The sequence below is a fragment of the Hemitrygon akajei genome, chromosome 6 (genome assembly GCF_048418815.1).
Source record: "Hemitrygon akajei chromosome 6, sHemAka1.3, whole genome shotgun sequence".
Taxonomy (NCBI): Eukaryota; Metazoa; Chordata; class Chondrichthyes; order Myliobatiformes; family Dasyatidae; genus Hemitrygon; species Hemitrygon akajei.
This window is the reverse complement of record NC_133129.1, coordinates 110043718-110057586: the sequence shown is the minus strand read 5'-3', so window position 1 is coordinate 110057586 and position 13869 is coordinate 110043718. Positions and strand designations below refer to the sequence as shown.

The following is a 13869-nucleotide window of genomic DNA, read 5'->3' as shown; positions in this document are numbered from 1 at the left end:
AGTCCATACCCCTTCATGGTCCTTATCCCCCACATGTAGTCCATACCCCTTCATGGTCCTTATCCCCCCATGTAGTCCGTCTCCCCCCACATAGTCCATCTCCCTCCATGCCTCAAGAATTAAAGCATTTAGCCTACCTTCCATTACTGGGTTTATATTTTTAATGTTTCCATATCATCTTCCAGTTCATGAATCTGCAGAGATAATATTCACTTTAACTCAGAAGAGGATAAAATGTTAGAAAAAATGTGAAAATGTAGTGAGGTGAAATTGAAATAGAGCCACATTCATTAGGACATTAGATTAAAACTAATGAAGTGTAGTCAACATTTAATTGGTGGGTAAAAGAAGTTCTGAGGAAGCTGTCAGGAGGATGCAGAGTGATATTGTTTGGTTCAGTGATGACAGTATCTGCAGATGCTGGAAATCCAAGCAACACACAAAATGTTGGAGGATCTCAGCAGGCCAGGCAGCAATGATGGAAAAGAGTAAACAGTCAATATTACAGGCCAAGACCCTTCATCAGTTTGGGGAAAAAAAATAAGATGTTGGAGCAAGAAGATGGGGGGAGGGGAGAAGAAGTACAAGGTGGTAATTGATAGGTGAAACCAGGGAGGGGTAGAGGTGAAATAAAGAGCTGGGAAGCTGACATGTGAAATAGATAAAGGGCTGGAGAAGGGGGGATTTGATTGGATAGAGTAGAAGACCATGGTAGAAAGGAAAGGGTGAGGAGCACCAGAGGAAGGTGATGGGCAGGTAAGGAGATGAGGTGAAAGTGAGAAATGAGAATGGAAATGGTGAAGGGAATAGGGCAATTACTGGAGGTTCAAGAAACTGGTGTTCATTCCATCTGGTTGGAGGCTACCCAGATGGAATATAAGGTAGTGATCCTCCATCCTGAGTGTGGCCTCATCATGGCAGTAGAGGAGGCAGGTGGCAGGAGGATGGGATGAGGGCAGACGTGCGCGAGATGGTAGATATCTGCGTGTGAGCAGTGTTGATGGTGGAGGAAGAGCAGTCCTTTTCTTTGAAGAAGGAAGACATCTCATTAGCCACATACTGAGAGCAGATACAGTGAAGATAGAAGAACTGAGAAAAGGGACGGCATTCAGATAGGTTGAGTGAGCGAGCAAGGATCTAGTGAATGCAATATAACAAGGAAAATGGTCTCATTCAACAAAGAAAATAAAACACATTGTCTGAATGGTGAATTATTGCAGAGTTCTGAAATTTCCAGAGATGCAGTTGTCCAAGTACAAGATTTGCAGGAGGCTAGCAGGAAAATCAACAAAAAATGAAGAAACTAACATTGTATTGAAATTTATTGCCAGTTGAATAGAAAATGGATTTAGAGAAATTATGCTTCAGTTACAATGGCATAGTTGTGATCACATGTGTACAGTATACCTTGCTGCAGGAAGGATGTTACTGCTTTGGTAATAGTTTATGGGATACCCGGAATAGAAGGGTTGTTAAATGACAAAAGTTGGACTGTTTAGACTGGTAACTAGGAGGACTTGACTGGAACATATAAAGACCAAAAAGTAAAGAATCACTCATTTAAGTCAGATGTGAGGTATTTTTTCTTTGCCAGAGTCACACATCTTTCCATTCTGCAGAGTCAGAATATTCCTAAGGCAGCTTCTCCATCAGCAAGGGTATGAAAGATAAAAGTGTTGATTTACAATCAGAGTAACTGGGACATTTTTGAAAGGTGGAGTAGGCATGATGGCAAGCTCCTGTTTCTGACTTTTAAACAAATAACACTGAATTTCACACTACAGTTGTGGACCAGGATACATCTAATACTCCAGAGGCTTATTACTTTGTGAAATCTGACAGTTCTACAGCACAAATTGAAAACATATCTCTACATAAACTTTACTTGTGTTCCAGCCAGGAATGATTGTTCCTCAGGATACGTGCAAGAATTGCAAGTGTACTGATAAAGTGGATCCATCTACCAAGCACAACATTATTGAATGCACTGCAGTGAAGTGTGATACTTACTGTGCAAAGGTAGCTATCCACTCCTTAAATCTTTAATTATTCTATTTATAGTCAAAAAAAGGAGACTAATTATTGATGTCTTCCTCAGGGCTTTGAGTATAAGATGAAGGAAGGACAATGTTGTGGAAATTGTACACAAGTTTCCTGTATAATTGATGTGCCAAACAAACCACCAATAATTCTTCAGGTATGTATCTTACACATTGAAAGTTAATTACCATAATTCTAATTAACTTGATTCAGAAGAAGATGTAGAATCGATTGGATGAAGAAAAGAAAGATGTCTATAGCCCCACCACCTCCCCACCCCACAGTTCGGCAAAGTGTATTTCAGTATCTAAGATGGTTTAAGATAGTTACTGCAATAATCATGAGTTCCTTTAAACTTTACACAGATTAGAAAAACCAAATTAGCAAAGCTAGCATTAGAGATCAGTTCATTAAGTACATTTGGGATCAAAAGCAAATGTGAAAGCAGAAAGTAAGAGCTTCTTCAATTATATATATATACAAGATTAGTAGAAGTAATTATTACTTCCTTACCAGTTAAAATTCTGGAATTAATCAGGGGAATAAAGAAATGGCAGATATGCTGAATAGTTTCTGAAAAGAAGAAAATGTAGAAAACACTAGAAATAGCCAACAGTAGTAGAATATCAGGGAAATTGAGTATACTCACTGTTCCTTAAGGGGAATAGAACTAATAGGACAAAGGCTGCCAGTCTTCAAAGTCTGAGGATATAATGGATCTTGAAAATAAATGATGACAGAGATAGTGGATGTGTTAATTGTGATTTTCCAAATTTATAAGTCTCTGTATGGTGCCAGTGTGGTGGAAAACAGCCAAAGTAATATCCTCACTAAAAAAAGTTGGAAGATGGGTGGGCACATTAACCTAACAGCAATAATTGAATTGAATGATCTTTATTGTCATTATACATCGGTACAATGAAACTCTGTTTGGCTTCCTCTCAGGCAATCAAACAAAGCGGTAGATAAAAACAAGACAGTAATAGAAAAGAGGCATTAAATAGATAAGTAGCATAAAATAAGTTACAGCAGCACCAGAATGTCACAGTAATGCACAAAGTGCCATTAGTGCAAGTATTTGAGTCCTTGTGTGTGCTCACAGTTTCAGTCATTGTTCGGTGAGAGTGATGCGATGCCACAGCTCTGGGGTAGAAGCTGTTCCTCAGTCTATTTGTTCTGGTTTTTAGTGTCCTGAACCTTTTGCTGGATGGAAGCTGGTCAAACAGGGAGTGGCCGGGTGTGACAGACAGACAGACATACTTTATTGATCCCGAGGGGAAATTGGGTTTTGTTACAGCCGCACCAACCAAGAATAGTGAAGAAATATAGCAATATAAAACCATAAATAATTAAATAATAATGTTAATAAGTTGATCATGCCAAGTGTGGTGTCTCTGGTTATGCTGATTGCTTTCCTCCTGAGTCTGCTGGAGTAGATGGTGTCCAGTCCTGGGAGCTCCACCCTGACAATTCGCTGGGCCACCTTCACCATGTGATGCAGGTCTTGTCGCTCAGCGGCTGTGCAGCTAGCATACCACACTGTGGCAAAATGTGGATTGTGTTATAAAGGAAGTAGCAGACAGATGTAAAGAACATAATGTAACAAGCAGGTATGGTTTGTGGAAAGGAAATTGTCTTTAATAGTTTTTTGGACTTCCTGGATAATGCAGCCTTTAAAATGAGGTACATTAAAATCTGATTATTCAGCATGCTGGAACTTGGCTAGTGCTCAATGGATGGATTCAATGGATTATTGGGTGTTCTTCCATCTAATACTCCAACAACTGTGGAAGATCAGAGAGATCTTGGGGTCTGAGTCCATAGGACACTCAAAGCTGCTGCACAGGTTGACTCTGTGGTTAAGAAGGCATATGGCTCATTGGTCTTCATCAATTGTGGGATTGAGTTTAGGAGCTGAGAGGTAATGTTGCAGCTATATAGGACCCTGACCATACCCCATTTGGAGTACTGTGCTCAATTCTGGTCACCTCACTACAGGAAGGATGTGGAAACCATAGAAAGGGTGTACAGGAGATTTAAAAGGATGTTGCCTGGATTGGGGAGCATGTCTTATGAGAATAGCTTGAATGAACTCGGCCTTTTCTCCTTGGAGCGACAGAGGATGAGAGGTGACCTGATTGAGGTGTATAAGATGATGAGAGGCATTGATCATGTGGATAGTCAGAGGCTTTTTCCCAGGGCTGAAATGGTTGCCACAAGGGGACACAGGTTTAAGGTGCTGGGGAGTAGATACAGAGGAGATGTCAGGGGTTAGTTTTTTATGCAGAGAGTGGTGAGTGCGTGGAATGGGCTGCCGGCAACGGTGGTGGAAGCAAATATGATAGGGTCTTTTAAGAGACTCCTGGACAAGTACATGAAGCTCAGAAAAATAGACAGCTATGGGTAACCCCCGGTAATTTCTAAGGTAAGGACATTTGGCACAGCTTTGTGGGCTGAAGGGCCTGTATGTGCTGTAGGTTTTCTATGTTTCTATGAGTCATTGTGGAAGGAAGCTCTTTGAACATGTCCCATGAGAAGCCCTACCGGCCCTTCCACTCTAAAACTATGGGAAAGCCAGGCAGCATTTTCATTTCTCCAGGTATCTCTCAGTGTGGGAACTGTGCATTTGGTGGACTCCTTGAAGTCATTGATAGGTTTCAGTAATGAACGCAGATGTAAATCCCACCTGAATTGCAGTTATGCATTGATTACTTTGGTCTAGACCCACAGCAATTCCCATCCTGGCATCCACAGACACTGTGGTTAATGGTAGGGGTCCATGGCATAAAGAAGGTTGGAAACCCCTGGTGTAGAGCATTCTTATGGTGACTTGTCAGGAGTTCTGGATAGAGAGATAGAACATGGAAACAGGCTTTCTGCCTATCCAAGTCCACGGCAGGCATCAAACCCCCATTTACAATAAAGCTACACTAACCCAGTCTGTTCTTCCCAAATTCCACCAACTTCTCCCAGAGTCTCACCTCAAAAGTGAGATCTCACTTGGAGTATTGTGCTTAGTTTTGTGTGCTGTGTTGTAGGAAAAATATTTAATAAACTGGAAAGAGTGCAGAAAAGGTTTACAAGGATGTTGATATGGCTTGAGGAACCAAGTTATAGAGAGAGTTTGGACAGGCTAAGACTTTATTCCTTGGAGTGTATGAGACTGACATGTGATCTCATGGGGGCATAGGTAGGATGGATGCCCTCAGCCCTTTTCTCAGGGCAGTGAATCAAGAACTAGAAGGCATAGATTTCAGGTGTTAGCAGAAAGTTATAATAGCTATATCATTATGCATATGTTAGTATGTGTGTGGAATGAGCTACCGGAGAAAATAGTTGAGGCAGTTACAATAACAATTAGATAGTTAGACAGGAACATAGGATTAGAAGGCTATAGGAAAATTGAATTCACTTGGATTAGATCTCTTGGTTAACATCCCACTTGGAATACTGTGCTCAGTTCTGATCGCCTCACTTTAGGAAGGATGTGGAAACCAGAGGAGATTTACAAGGATGTTACCTGGATTGGGGAGCATGCCTTATGAGAATAGGTTGAGTGAACTCGGCCTTTTCTCCTTGGAGCGACGGAGGATGAGAGGTGACCTGTTAGAGGTATATAAGATGATGAGAGGCATTGATCGTGTGGATAGTCAGAGGCTTTTTCCCAGGGCTAAAATGGTTGCCACAAGAGGACGCAGGTTTAAGGTGCTGGGGAGTAGGTACAGAGGAGATGTCAGGGGTAAGTTTTTTACGCAGAGAGTGGTGAGTGCGTGGAATGGGCTATCCGCAATGGTGGTGGAGGTGGATATGATAGGGTCTTTTAAGAGACTTTTGGATAGGTACATGGAGCTTAGAAACATATAGGCTTATAGGTAAACCTAGTAATTTCTAAAGTAGGGATATGTTCAGCACAACTTTGTGAGCCAAAGGGCCTGTATTGTGCTGTAGGTTTTCTATGTTCTATGTTCTCTCTTCCTCTCCTTATTAACCCGATGAATAGCTTGCCACCTTGCCAACCCAGAATCTCCCAATCACAGATACTCTGTCGAAATGCCGTTCTATTTTGTCTCTTCTTCTACTGTCTTGCTGAAGGGCCTTTGAGATAGGACATGAACAGTTTCACTTTCCATAATACGTACTACCTGACCTTTTGAATATCGCTAGCTTTTTGTGTTTTTTTTTCAGATTTCCCGCTCTTAGGGTTTTCAGTGGAAGTGGGATCAGTTTGAATGGAATGAAGACTTAGCACAGGGCCCCAAATAGGTACATTACAGGGAGATGGAAATACATGTATTGTAATAAGGGTACACAATACACTGGGAGATATGAATTTATTTGACAGACCAGAAGAGCAGAGATAATGCTCAATTTGTGAATTTACACAGTGTAAATGGAATGGATATTTGGATTAGGATATAGAGAAACATAGCAATTCATATTTCTTTCCTCACCTTTGATATTCCATCATAGACTTGACCAAATTTTAGCTTTTATTTTCTATGTATTTTACTCCAACTATTCACTTTCAAAATCAAATTTCTGTTCTGCAGCATATGTCCTGAGCAGATGGATAATACAAAAACTGAGCTGCACAACTACTGTGACTAGTCTTTTAATGAATAGCATTCATACATTAACGAGTACTCATTGTTTTTTAGTAACATTTAATGTTTGGTATGTGAGGGCCAGGGTGAAAGTGACCAAATGAAGAAGAGGGAATTTTACATTGAAGTCCAAACCTCCAAAATGTTGTTATGCTATTTTCCATTTAAACTCTTTTCTTTCCTGTTATTGCACAGCCTGGAAAGAAAATGGCAGATGGAAAAAACAACTGCACTATGTATGAATGTGAGAAAATAAAGGGACACTTCATTCCAAACATCTATAACCAATGGTGCCCACCCCTAGATTATGATAACTGTGAGCCCGTAAGTTCAAAACATACAGATAATGAATTAATATCTGTTCAATGCCTCCAAATACGCTTGTTTTTAATGATTTATTTTCTATGACAGGGAACAATACATATGGATTCTGATGGCTGTTGTCAAACATGTAAGTACTTGACTTAGACAATTACAAAATATCTCCCTACTATTAAATTATGAAGTACTCCAACATAAATGTGGTTTGTAAAGTCTGTGTGAAGTTATTGCAATTAACTTAGTCCTGGCTCAATTACAAAAACAGAAACTCATGAAGGTTCATATAACCTTCAGACTGTTACTCCACATTGCCTCAGGTTCTCTACTTCATTGGTAAATGTAAAGGCATTTGTTAGGCAGATGTTTTTGGATATCTAATAATCCTGAATAATCATTGACACTGCTGAGCTCACCACTTCAGGGCACACATTCTCAATGAGTGTGATCCTCACACACACATAATCCACACACTGTCAGAGCAATTCAGATGCATTTTTATATCTGAGGTGTCACCTTGAATGTGTGACAGGAAGTTGCAGACAAAAGGCAAGTCCTGACAGAGTGAAACAGTTGAGTTGGACCACTTGAAAAAGATGGCTTTGTAGAGCAGCTTGTGATTGAGCCCACTAGGGAATCAGCTGTTCTGGATTGAGTGTTATGCAATGAACCAGAATTGATTACAGAGCTTAAGATAAATGAACACTTTGGGGACAGTGATCATAGTATCATTTAATTCCCCAAAATTTTGAGAGAGAGAAATTAAAGTCAGATTACAGTGGAGTAAAGGGAATTACAGGGATATAAGAGAGGAGCTGTCCAAAGAGGACACTAGCAGGGATAATGACTGAGCAGCAGTGGCTGGAATTTCTGGGAGAAATTCGGAGGGCACAGGATAGATATAGAAACATAGAAAACATACAGCACAATACAGGCCCTTCGGCCCACAAATCTGTGCCAAATATTAGAACTACCTAGGCCCATAGCCCTCTATTTTTCTAAGCTCCACGTAGCCATCCAGGAGTCTCTTAAAATAACCTATCATTTCCACCTCCACCACCGCCGCCAACAACCCAATCTACGCACTCAGCACTCTCTGCGTAAAAAACTTACCCCTGACATCTCCTCTGTACCTACTTCCAAGCACCTTAAAACTATGCTCTCTCGTGCTAGCCATTTCAGTCTTGGGGAAAAGCCTCTTGTCTATCCACACGATCAATGCCTCGCATTATCTTGTACATCTAAAGAAGATATATCCTAAAGAAGAAGAATTCTAAAGGCAGGATGAAAATAGTGGCTGACAAGGGAAGTCAAAGCCACCATAAAAGCTGAAAAAAGGGCATATAATAGAACAAAAATTAGTGGGATGCTAGAGGATTGGGAAGCTTTTAAAGGCCAACACAAGGCAACTAATAAAGTCATAAGGAGAAAAAAGATGGACTATGGTAAACTAGCCAATAACATTAAAGAGAATACCAAAAGTTTCTTCAGATATATAAAGAGCAAAAGAGAGATCAGAGTAGTTATTGGACCATTGGAAAATAATGCTGTAGAGGTAGTAACGGGGTACAAGAAAATGGTGGACAGACTGAATAAGCATTTTGCATCATTCTTCACTAACATAATGCTGAAAGTTTGAGAGGATCGGGGCAGTAATGAAGAAAGATAGGGAGAAGGTGCATTAGAAACTGAAAGGTCTGAAGGTAGATAAATCACCTGGACCAGATGGTGTACACCCCAGGGTTCTAAGAGAGGAGGCTGGAGACATTATGGAGGCATTAGTAATGCTATTTCAACAATCAATAGATTGCAGCATAGTTCCAGAGGACTGGAAAATCGCAGATGTCACTTCACTCTTCAAGATGGAGAGAGGCAGAACAAAGGAAATTAAAGGCCAGTTAGTCTGACCTCAGTGTGTAAGGATGTTTTAGACCATAAGATATAAGAGCAGAATTAGATTATTTAGCCCATCAAGTCTACTCCATTATTTTATCATGGCTGAACTAATTTTCTTCTCAGCCCCAATCTCCTGCCTTCTCCCCGTATCCCTTCATGTCCTGACCAATCAAGAAGGTATCAACCTCTGATTTAAATATACATAAAGACTTGGCCTCCACAGCTACCTGAGGTAAAGAATTCCACAGATTCAACACTCTCTAGCTAAAGAATTTGCGCCTCATCTCTGTTCGAGAATGACACCCCTCTATCTGAGGCTGTGTCCTCATGCTCTTAGACTCTCCTGCCATAGAAAACATCTATCTACAACCACTCTATCAAGGCCTTTCACCATTCAATAGGTTTCAATGAGGTCGCCCCTCATTCTTCAGCATTCCAGTGAATATAGGCTCAGAGCCATCACTCTTCATATGACAAGCCATTCAACCCTGGAATCATTTTCACAAATTTATTTGAACCTTCTCCAGTTTCAGCACATCCTTTCTAAGATAAGGGGCCCAAAACTACTCACAATACTCCAAGTGAGGCCTCACCAGTGCTCTATAAAGTTTCAACATTACATGCTGGCTTTTATATTCTAGTCCTCTTGAACGTGAACATTACATTCGCCTTCCTCAACTGCAAATTACCTTTAGGGAATCCTGCACAAGGACTCCCAAGTCCCTTTGTGCCTCAGTTTTTTGTATTTTCTCTCCATATAGAAAATAGTCAATCCTTTCTTCTACCAAAGTGTATGACCATACACTTACCAACACTGTATTTAACCTGCCATTTCTTTGCCTAATTCTCCTAATCTGTCTAAGTCCTTCTGAAGCCTCTCAACTTCCTTAAAACTATTTCCCCCTCCACCTATCTGCATGTCATCTACAAACTTTACAACAAAGCCATCAATTCCATCATTCCATCATTCAAATCATTGACATAAAAAGAATTGGTCCCAACACAGACCCTTATGGGAAACCACTAATCATTGGCAGCAAGCCAGAAAAAGCTCCCTTTATTCCCATTCTTTGCCTCCTGCTAATTAGTCACTGCTTTATCCATGCTAGAATCTTTCCTGTAAACCAAGTATTTATAGCTTGTTAAGAATCCTCATGTGTGGCACCCTGTCAAAAGTTTTCTGAAAATCCAAGTACACAATATCAACCGATTCTCCTTTGTCTATCCTGCTTATTATTTCTTCAGAGAATTCCATCTGATTTGGCAGGTAAGATTTCCCCTTGAGGAAAGCATTGTGATGATAGCCCATTTTACCATGTGTCTCCAAGTACCCTGAGATCTCTTCTTTAACAATCAACTCCAACATCTTCCAAATCACTGAGGACAGATTAACTGGCTTATAGTTTCCTTTTTTCTGCTTCTCTCCCTTTTTGAAGAGTGGACTGACATTTGCAATTTTCCAGTCTTCCGGAACCATTCTAGAATCTAATGATTCTTGAAAGATCATTACTAGTGACTTCACGATCTCTTCAGTCACCTCTTTCAGAACCCTGGGGTGTACACCATCTGGTCCAGGTGACTTTATCTACCTTCAGACCTTTCAGTTTCCGAAGAGCCTTCTCTGTAGTTATGGTAAATTCACACACTTCATGCCCCCGGCACCTGGAATTTCCACCATACTGTTGATGCCTACCACAAAGAAGACAATTATTCCACAAAGAAGAATAATTATTATGCAAAATAATTATTCAGTTCATCAGCCATTTCCTTGTCCCCCATTACTGCCTCTCCAGCATCATTTTCCAGTGATCTAATATCCACTCTCATCTGTCTTTTACACTTTATGTATCTGAAGAAACTTTTGGTATCTTCTTTAATATTATTGGCTAGCTCACTTTTATATTCCATCATTACCTTCTTAATGACTTATTTTGTCATCTTCTGTTGGTTTCTAAAAACTTTCCAATCCTCTAACTTCCCATTATTCTTTGCTGTATTATATACCCTCTCTGGCTTTTATATTGGCTTTGAATTCTCGTGGCATCCATGGTTGTGTCATCTTTCCTTTAAAATACATCTTCCTTTTTGGGATGTATATATCCTGTGCCTTCCAAATTGCTTCCAGAAGTTCCAGCCATTGCTGCACTGCCGTCATCCCTGCCAGTAGTCTTTTTGCAATCAATTCTGGCCAACTCCTCTCTCAAGTCTCTATAATTCCCTTTACTCCACTGTAATGCTGATACACCTGACTTTAGCTTCTCCTTCTCAAATTTCAGGGTGATGATATTATGATCACTTGCCCCTAAGGATTCTTCTACTTTAAGCTCCCTAATCAATTTCCAATCCAGAATAGCTGATTCTCTAGTGGACACAACCACAAGCTGCTCTAAAAAGCCACCTCATAGGCACTTTAGAAATTCCCCTCTTGGAATCCAACACCAACCTGATTTCTCAAAATACTTGCATACTGAAATCCCCCAGGACTATTTTATTATTGCCCTTTTGGCATGCATTTTCTATCTCCCATTGTAATATGCTTGGAGGTCTGTATACAACCTCCATCAGGGTCTTTTTCCCCTTGGAGTTCCTTAGCTCTATCCACAATGATGCAACTCCTTCCAACCCTATCTGTCTAATGATTTGAATTTATTTATTTTTTACCAACAGCGCAACACCACCCCCTCTCCCTTCCTATCTGTCTTTTTGATACAATGTGTATCCTTGGACATTAAGCTCCAAGCTATAATTTTCTTCCAGGTATGATTCAGTGATGCCTACAATATCATATCTGCCAATCTGCAACTGTTCTGCAAGTTCATCTACCTTATTCCATATACTGCATGCATTCAAATATAAGACCTTCAGTACTGTATTGCACATTGCCTCTGTTTGTAAAGCAGCTACCTCATTCTGAGCAATGTTATCCGCCTTTCCTGCGATACTTCTTGCATTGAAGTATTTGCAGCTCAGGACACTAGTTACACGATGCATAATCTATTGATTCCTAACTTTGTCTGAGGTCTCCACAATTTCTCCACTAACTCTTCTGGCACTCTGGTTCCCATCCCCTTGCAAGTCCAGTTTAAACCCCACCGTGCAGCATTAACAAATCTTTCTGCTAGGATATTAGTCTCCTTCCAGTTCAGGTGCAAGCTGTCCCGACCCTCCCTGGAAGAGAGCCCAATGATCCAAAAATCTTATGCTCTCCTTACACAACTCCTTAGTCACTTATCAAACTGTATAATCTTACTAGTTTTAAACTCACTAGCACGTGGCACTGGTAGCAATCCTGAGATCACAAGCCTGGAGGTCCTGCCCTTTAACTTAGCATCTAGCTCCCTGAACTCGATGCTGAACCTTGTCATTCATCCTACCCATATCATTGGCATCTACATGGATCATGACTTCTAACTGTTCACCCTCCCATTTAAGAATGCTGAGGACTCAATCCTAGATATCTCTGACCCTGGCACTCCGGAGGCAACATACCAACCGGGAATCTCGTTCTCGCCTACAGAACTTCCTGTTTGTTCCCCTGTTGAATGAATCCCCTACATTTTTTTAAGGGAACATTGTGCCAAACAAATCTGTTCGAATTCTTTGAAGAAATATCAAAGAGGATAGACAAAGGATAATTTGATGGATGTTGCGAACTTCGATTTTCAGAAGGTCTTTGACAAGGTGCTGCACATAAGGCTGCTTAACATGTTAAAAGCTCATGGTGAAAGTTACTCACATGGATCGAGTATTGGCTGATTTGTGGGATGCAAAGAGTGGAAGTAAAGTGAGCCTTTTCTGAATGGCTACCCATGTCTAGTGGTGTTTCACGGGTGTCTGTGTTAGGACCACTTCTTTTTACATCATATGTCAATGATTTGGATAGCAGAATTGATGGCTTTGTGGCCAAGTTTGTAGATAATATAAAGATAAGGCAAGTCATGTTGAAGCAGTGAGGTGGTGGAACAGGGGTTCCCAACCTGGAGTCCACGGATCCCTCTGTATGGGGCGCTGATGTAATGAAGGTTGGAAACCCCTGCTGTAGAAGGACTTTGCCATTTTAGAAGATTGGGCAATGCAGTGGCTGATGGAATACAATGGCAGGAAGTGTATGGTCATGCACTTTGGTCAAAGAAATAAAATGTTAGATTATTGTCTACATGGAGAGAAAATTCAAAAATCTAAGGTGCAAAGTGACGGGTTAATGTGCAGGTTGAGTCAGTGGAGAGTAAGGCAAATACAATGTTAGCATTCATTTTAAGAGGAAGAGAATATGAAAACAAAGATGTAAGGTTGAGTCTTTATAAAGCACTGGTGAGGCCTCACGGAGTATTGTGTACAATTTGGGCCCCTTGTCTATGAAAGGATGTGCTGACATTGGAGAGGGTTCAAAGGTGGTTCATGAAAATGATTCCAGAATTGAAAAATTTATCATATGAGGAGCGTTTGATGGCTCTGGGCCTGAAAATCAGAAGAATAATGAGGGGATCTCATTGAAACCTATCGACTGTTGAAAGGCCTTGATAGCGTGGATGTGGAGAGGATGTTTCCTATGGTGAGGTAGTTTAGGACCAGAAGAAACAGAATCAGTACAGAGGGACGTCCTTTTAAGAACAGAGATGTAGAGAAATTTCTTTGGCCAGAGATTGGTGAATCTTCAAAACCTCCGCCATCTCCAAAGGGATCACCAAGCACATCTTTACCTCACCCTCCCCCACTTCTGCTTTCCACAGGAATCGCTCCCTACATGACTCCCTTGTCTATTCATCCCTCCCCAGTCATCTCCCTCCTGGAACCTATCCTTGCAAGTGGAACAAATGCTATACCTGACCCTACACCTCCTCCCTCACTACCATTCAGGGCCCTAAATGTCCTTCCAGGTGAGGCAACACTTCATCTGTGAGTCTGTTGGTGTCATTTACTGTGTTTGGTGCTGCTGGTGTGGCCTCCGGTATATCGGTATGTCCCGATGAACACTTTGCCAAGCATCTACACTGCCAGAACAAGCAGGATC

General features: G+C 40.9%; 1 protein-coding gene across 1 annotated transcript in view; it reads left to right on the top strand.

Annotated features, from left to right (window-relative positions):
• LOC140729829 (uncharacterized) overlaps window positions 1-13869 on the top strand; it is a 239444-nt gene that overhangs the window by 215147 nt on the left and 10428 nt on the right. Inside the window, exons 91-94 of the mRNA XM_073050042.1 lie at window positions 1897-2019; window positions 2099-2197; window positions 6840-6968; window positions 7056-7095. Of these exons, the coding sequence (XP_072906143.1) occupies window positions 1897-2019; window positions 2099-2197; window positions 6840-6968; window positions 7056-7095 (391 nt within the window). The remainder of the gene's footprint in view (window positions 1-1896; window positions 2020-2098; window positions 2198-6839; window positions 6969-7055; window positions 7096-13869) is intronic.